General features: G+C 33.2%; 1 protein-coding gene across 3 annotated transcripts in view; it reads right to left on the bottom strand.

Annotated features, from left to right (window-relative positions):
• Positions 1-516: 516 nt before the first annotated feature.
• LOC111085609 overlaps positions 517-8036 on the bottom strand; it is a 71058-nt gene continuing 63538 nt past the window's right edge. For 2 of the 3 annotated variants that reach the window (XM_022385024.1, XM_022385041.1), the window contains 5 exons: positions 5644-5736; positions 4714-4773; positions 3931-4014; positions 1639-2055; positions 517-1064 (listed from right to left, as the gene is read on the bottom strand). In XM_022385024.1, coding sequence (XP_022240732.1) covers positions 1023-1064; positions 1639-2055; positions 3931-4014; positions 4714-4773; positions 5644-5736 — 696 coding nt within the window. In that variant the 3' untranslated portion in view covers positions 517-1022. The remainder of the gene's footprint in view (positions 1065-1638; positions 2056-3930; positions 4015-4713; positions 4774-5643; positions 5737-8036) is intronic. The other variant, XM_022385034.1, reaches the window with a different exon arrangement.

Raw genomic sequence — 8036 nt, 5'->3', positions numbered from 1 at the left:
TAGATATCCATTTTTTTACTAATATATATATATATATTAGCTTATGTACCCGTTTAACAGGCGGGGAAGACATAGGGCCTCCAGAGGGGGACATTAGAGAATCAGATCCGAACGTCGACAATCCTATGTCACTCCCTTGTGCCCTAAGGGTACATTCCAGGTTTGATGAGAATCGGTCCAGCGGTTCGCCAGTTATAAACGGACACATAGAAACTCTTGTCAAATAATAGTTGAGGTAAAACCCCGACTCTTTTTACTGTGCTCAAAGGGAAACATTTTTAACAATTTGAACTATTTTTTTGTCAGTTGGTCAACATTAATTTTATCTTAGATATGTTTACGGATTTTCATTTACAAAACCAGCACCGTGAAAAAATGTGATCCCTTTTGTTTAAGCGTTTGATAGGTTTATTGTAAATGGTTCTAACATTAAGTAACTCCAGGAAATAGTACTTAAAATAACAGCAGCCTTACTCGTTCAACAGTTTTACCTTCTTTATTAATGCCAGTTATACCTTCATGAAGTACAATACTCTTTTAATGTATAATTTCTCTTTTATGAAGCATTTGAAGATCATTGTAGATGAATCAAACTTTGACTCTCTTCAGGAAATAGAAACAACATTTGTTCATTCAATTTTCTATATATAGTACAAAGAAAAAAATAGTCGAGCAAGTTTTCAAGGTTTATCTGCAAACATTCACTGGTTATAGTTACAGATGTTATGCGCTGGTTATCAAACTAGAAAATGTTATTTACAAACACAAATAGTAAAGCACCATTTTTGGGTAGTGTCTTTCCTGTTTCGAGGTTTGTGGAGAGTCTGGAACCGTAACATAATTTTTCCATTAAGCATCTTACTTATTTCCATCCGGTTGAAACGTATTTCATAGTTGTTTTCTTTAGCGTTTCCTTGCTAGACAGACCCTTCTGATGTTGAAATAGAAAGATTCGATAAGCTAGAACCTTTTCCTTGATGTGACACGAATTTTTTGTTGTACAGTTGCCATGGTAGCTAATCCTACTGGGCATAAACATCTTCGTTATTTGAATTTATCTGTTTCTGCAGAGAAAAATTTCAACCAGATGTAAAACGAAAAACTTCATTTAAAAATAAACAAGAGCTTGCAATAATTAGGTTTTTTTAAAGATCTAACGACAATTCCCTTAGAAAATTCGAATTACTATAACTTGGTGAAAATTTAAAGCTCCATTTAGCTAACAAGACAACTGATTTTATCGTAAATATAATAAAAATTACAAATTAGAGGAAATAACACTGTTCTTGCGTATTTAAAAAAAAAGATAAAATACTAAGAGTTTGTTTGTTTAAATTTAAGCACAAAGCTACACAATGGGAAGTCACGGGCATCGAAACCCGGTCCTTAGCGTTGTAAAGTCCACAGACATACCGCTATGTCACTGGGGGCAAGAAAACAACATCAACAGGAGTTCCTTCGATTCGAAAATAATATCTCTATTTCATATGCTAAGAGAAAAATACTTGGGATAAACCCTTACAGATACAATAATGACCAAAAAAATAACAAAGGTTATTAAAATAAAAGTAATGAAAAGCACAACCAATGCAATAAATGAAGATTATAAACAAATTTATAAAATAAGGTTATGCGTACGTGTTGATCAGTATAAAGTGGACGTTCTTGTATGTTGTGATCCTCAAATCTCATACGACGATTATCATAAACTCCTAATAAAGTAATTTTCAGATTTTTTTTGGGATGATCAGAACAAGTGAAAACAGCATCTTGTAGCACTGTGTTCGGGTGATCGTTTCGAGATTCTTCAACCTTCTGATCTTCAGGTTCATTCTTCGCCGAATGAGGGATAACATCTTGGGCGGTATTCTCTTCTGATATGTAACTGAGTTCACTACAAAGGTTAGACCTGGAAGGAGAGCCCTCCCTCCAAGAAACATTTGGACATAGGCGGTTGGAGGAAGTCCCTGTCACCTGTACTTTGTCTGGGGTTATGATAAATTTGGAAATCTCTTGTCCCTGTGATAACGTATGGAGACGTATGCTAGGTACTGTCTGTATGGAGAAAGATACGTAAGTGTACGTTAATTGCCGTATTACAAAATTAAACTCAATTTAATATTTCACATCATTACATACACACTATTAGGGACAAAGAGTTACTGATCGGGAAGTTTAAGTGTATGTACGCACGTGACTCTGGGGTTAAATGGGTTTACAATTTATGTTACTGATAATGTTTGTTAACAGAAAAAAAAATTTTCACTCAAATTCTCTGCTTCGACGACCTTTTATTATTTTTATTTTTTCGTAAGGTGGGAGGATACAGAGATCACTTGATTGTGGTCGGAACTTTCTTTGTATTTCTTATTTCTAGCCTTGCTCAGCCAAAAGTTCCAGACAAACATAACATATTTTGTTATTATTTTTTGTGGGTAATTCAGAGTTGAGTTCTTGTAGAGAAGACTTTTCGATCTCGCTTATCATACACTTGTTATTTTACTTAAGAGAATGTAAGATTGGTCTTTGTTTACATGCATGTCTAGTTTTCGTGGTTATGTGACGTGTTTCTGTAGCTTTAATTCCTCCTTCATTTCGTGTGACTATTGACTTTTTCAACACCCTTTTTGTTCTGTACGTATATACGTCACTCTGAACATGATAATCATTTCCTGATTGGTCAGTTCATCTTATTGCCATGAGCACTATGCATATTATTCTTATTATAATACTATATAGATTTAAAAACATTTAAAATTCATACCACGCATATTTTCAAAAAATTAAACTTTTTTATTACACTAAGCTCTGAGTAGTTTATGTGATACAACTGTTTTAGCAGTGAAAATAGACGTAGTGTTTCTGATGTTGAATATGTATATGATTCACGTTTTAAAATTCTTGCATTTGTTGCTGTTACGCCATTTAGGTAGGACGTGGGAGCAGATACCCCAGATTGTAATAATATTTTTTCATTTTTGGAACAATACATATGAACATACATATATATATATATAATGTGTAGTTTGCATTATTTAAACGGTTATTGAATATTGTAGGATATGATCAGTGGAAATACTTCCAAAATAGAATGATTTCTGCATTTTAGCCTATCTTCTCTGGACATCCAATAAAAGTTGCTCCTCCTTTGAAATCTAAAATGGCGGTCCTGAGTTATCATAATAAAATTTCGTATCTTTTTTTTTTCCACACTAAACAGAAGTACCTTCTGTCTTGGCATTATTTAGTGAGTAAGTATCTAAACAATGAAACAATTCATACAATATATAGTAATAGGAGTTCTGTAATCTTTGCTATGTATATTATGTATATATTTTAAAGAGAGCACATAAAATATTTTATTTCTGCGGTTGTGAAGATTGGATAATTTAGATATTGTTGCTTAGGCTCTTCACCAGTTTCAAACATTAATTTGATCAGATATTATTAAACGTATGTTATCATTCTAAACTTCTTACTAACTGCACTCGTATGATGTGTTTCATCTATTCTATTTTTGGTTAACAGTTTAAATTAAAATCACCTAATTCTAAATCTTTAAGCATTCGCGAGGTAGCGCAACAAGCTTTAATTTAAGTGAGAAAAACGTTAAATAGCATACAATTATGGCTCTAGCAAATCATCATATCAAAGCCCATAACCCGATATCTTCATCATATACATGTTGATGCTCATTTGCGTTTGGTTGAAAAGTATTTGAATCCTTCAAAACAAACTAAAAACCTCTCCACTACTTGGAAAATTCTTTTTATTTTAGTAATTTATATTGCATGAGTAATTTTAGAGTAATATTGCATGAGTAATTTTAGAGTAATATTCCGAAACAATTCTAACCTTCTTATTTTAAAAATAATTCTTCGTAATTCATAAATTCATATATTCTTGGTTGATAAACAAACAAAGGCTTACCCGACTAATTGTTGTCTGTCCAGGATGGCCTCTACCAGCCAAATATTCTTGATACTGGGATACCACACACAGAATGCAATATACCTGTTACCAGGGTGAAAGTTTATTATGTATTCGAAACAAATGAATATCGAATCAAGGCATCTTATGATGTGCTTTTAAAATGTATACACGTGTTTTAGTCATCATTCCTTCATTGCAGTATATTTTATGTTAAAACTTGGAAAGTCCATTCCAGTGAATACCCACGACTCGTACGATATTAAAATCTGGTTCACGAGTTTGAAAAATAAAGATTAAATTATAAGAAATTGAATAGTATCAATTTTTACATCTATATATATATAAAATATAAAAAACTTAACTCTCTGACTCACTTTTAACTATCTAATTAAGAGATAAGCTATTCTGCACAAGTAATAAAACAATCGTAATAAATTAAAAAAACAGTTAATAAGCATAATGAAGTACTTTATTTTTTTTGGGGGGGGGGATATACTATGTATTTCGACGGAACGTTAGTCTGTTTTCTTCTTCGAAACATGTATGTTTCCCTCAAAATAAACCACTTCATTGTGCTTATAAGTCGTTGTTTGTCAGTTTAATATTATATTAAAATAATAACTTTACACACAAAAATGATAAAACAACAGTTTAAAAAATGATTGATTTCAGAAGTAAAAAACAAAATCATAATACTTTTCAGAATTCTAATCTATTTGATGAAGTATAAAGTTTTTATCGTTGCTGATAGGCATGTTTGATAAGTACTGAATTACTCACATTTAAAGCAAAAATTAGAAAATCCATCAGCAAAAATACCGGCAATAATGAGTGGAATTTCTGTATGAAAAGACAAATGAAAAACATAGAAAAATAAATGAAGTTCTATTTCATCAGTTATTAAGTTCATCAGTTAAGTTCTTCGTATTTTATGTTTACATAAGTGTCTTGTTAGGAAACGGTATAGTTAGCACGACGTTATTATATTTTTTGTAAATTACGAAATCAAATCTTTGTTCTATATTTCTTTTATAAACAAACAAAACTGTATATTTAACATTTTACATATGTAAAATATAAAATCGTACCGTTAATTATTATTTTTTCATTTGTAAAATTAGACATGAAAACCATTTGTGTATTCATTAACATCTCCAAAATATCAGTGTTAAATAAACGTATTGTTGCTCAGTACATTAAAGTACTTGTTTATTAAACTTAATAAACCTATTAAAAGTTATGTCCTACAACAAGATGGTTCAACGACAAACACCAATTTTTAACCCTCTATTGCATGAAAATACAGTGGAAACTTTTTTTCCTTGAATTTCTTATTTAAATATATCTATACTTCACAAAAGTGTTTTTTTTAAAATAGATTTTGGTAAGTTATAAATGGTTATGTTACCTAGAAGTAACATTATTTGTTGAGGACCTAACAAAAATAATACCATGGTTTATTTAGACTATTAACTGGAAGTAAGAGCATACAACTACAGATCCGAAGCATTTGAATGTGTATTAAACAACAAAGACAGATTTGTTACCTGTACGTTACAATGTGCAATAGAGGGTTAAGCTATCCAGCTTTCTCCTTTAATTTTGAGTTACACACTTTTATAATAACAAAAAAAAATATTTTTGAAAAATGCGTCAACTAAGAAAAACTCAATCTTAGCTAACAAGTAATTTCGCAACATGAATACTCACAGCGTCACAAAAGAGATATAAAGAAATGACGGCGTGGATCAGTGTCGTTACTGTTGTGCACAGTATCCATGGTAACAGAAGTAGCCTGCTATCCTAGAAGAGGTACTGTCGTTAGAACTCGTTCTGTAATTTTTTTTTTCTATTAAGAATTTGGGCTGTAAGTTCCTTAAAAGCTTTCTTGTGTCAAGATCTTTCACGAAATGAAAAGTTACAATCACTTTTCCGTGTTGAAAGAGACCAAACACACAGGAAAACCGCATAAAGCCCAAAGGGGTTATGTAACAATTTATAGGTAATATAAATAAAATACTTATGATAATATCCATTTCTTAATCGATATCTGTAAATAGACATATTGTCTCTAAGTAGTGGAAGGCAACGCGAATCTTTCAACAGTCAAAAAATAAAAATCGCTTATCATTCTTCATAAATGGTAGACCGCTACGAAAACACACTATTTTTCAAGAATATATCTATATTGAAAACCACACCATAAACCAGCAATTTTCAGACCCCAGACAGCACCAAAAACCACATATCAACCACCATAATTATAGGGCCGTTTTCAAAGGGCCATTTTCAATGCTCTTTTGTCCCCTCTAGTCTTAGACTGCTAAATTAGGGACGGCTAGCGCAGATAGCCCTCGTGTATCTTTGCGCGAAATTCAAAACAAACAAACAAAGGCAGCTAGTCATCACCACCCACCGCCAACTCTTGGGCTACTCTTTTACCAACGAATAGTGGGATTGACCGTCACATAATAACGCCCCCACGGCTGAAAAGGTGAGCATGTTTGGTGGGACGGGGATTCGAACTCGCGACCTGCAGATTGCGAGTCGAGCTCCCTAACCACCTGGCCATGCCGGGCCAAAGCTCTTTAATACACAATAAGAGTAGGCTTAATTGTAATCGTCTTCTCGCGACCCCATCGGCTGACGCAATGATCTGACATGAGGTCGCGACCCATAGTTTATCAACCTCTACATGAACAAAAGCTAAACAGTAGAATTTTAAACAATAGTAACTGTTCTCAAACTGTGGGTCGTGGGAGGTTCTAAAGGAGGTCGGGAAAGCGTTGAGCATTTGCAACAAATTTCTTTGAAGCTTCTTTTTCAAATTCAATACATGCAAATAGTTTTTCTTCATCTTCTCTACTTCTTCGCTATCTAGTTGTGCTACAGGGAAAGCATTTCAATTTTTTGTCATCTTATTTAGTATGGCCAAGTGGTTAGGGCGGATGACTCGCAATCTGAGGGTCGCGGGTTCGAATCCACGTCCCACCAAACATGCTCGCTCTTTCAGTCGTGGGAGCGTTATAATGTGACGGTCAATCTCACTATTCGGTGGTAAAAAGAGTAGCCCGAGAGTTAGCGGTGGGTGGGGATTACCAGCTTTCTTTCCTCTAGTCTTTCACAGCTAAATTAGGGACAGCTAACGCTGATAGCTCTCGTGTAGCTTTGCGCGAAATTCACACCAAACAAACAAATAAAAAACGTATCTAGTTTTATGTTTTTAAGCAAAGCCACACAATATCTATTTTGCACATAGCTGTCCATAGTGTTGAACTGATACGCTAGAAGGAAGGTAGCTAGTCAACAACACCCACCACCAAGTATTTGTTTCCTCTTATATGACCAAATAGTGGGATTTAACCGTTACTTTGTTAATGCAACCTCGGCTTCAATGTACGGAAGCTGGTTTTCTATTCTTTATTGTGGCAACGGGACGCAAAACATGAATTCTCAGATTCATATTTCGGGTAAATTAGTAAAAGGCAACACCCGGTCTTTCATTTTTGTTAGTATTGTACATGTTTTGTGATTGAGTGTTCTGATGTTATGGATTAATTTGATCATAAGCTGTATGTGTAGAACTATAATATTGTATTAGCGTTTTTCTTTTAATAAAGTCATTCATTCTCTGTTAATTTTTAGTTACTTGACAAATGGAGGTTCTAAATGTTCACCCTCACAAATTGGATCCCGAACCGAAAGAAGTTGATAACCCCTACCCTATGATATCCAGTTTTTCAAATGTTCATTGGTGTTAGTGCTAGAAAGAACTCCCCAACATTGTATAATCATCATCAAAACGTCTTGAAGTTAAATTTCACAAAGCATCCAAATTCATTTGCAAGGTAATTCGCTATCCCTATAGTTTATGTTGTATTATATTCACTGACTTTTACATACTTCCTGATCAAAAAAAGAAAACTTCTATGAACCTTGAAAACGAAATGTACATGGCAATTTTGGATATTACTAAATAATTTACTATTAATAGAAAAATGTTGTTTAGAAATGTGAAAACTACCTTTGTATCTTCCTCACACAATGATGATTGTTACAATTTTCTATACTTCTCAAACTAAATTATCCCTTTACTTTCTTCT

This window comes from Limulus polyphemus, unplaced genomic scaffold (assembly GCF_000517525.1).
Source record: "Limulus polyphemus unplaced genomic scaffold, Limulus_polyphemus-2.1.2 Scaffold23, whole genome shotgun sequence".
NCBI classification, from domain to species: Eukaryota; Metazoa; Arthropoda; class Merostomata; order Xiphosura; family Limulidae; genus Limulus; species Limulus polyphemus.
This window is presented reverse-complemented; position numbering and strand designations above follow the sequence as displayed.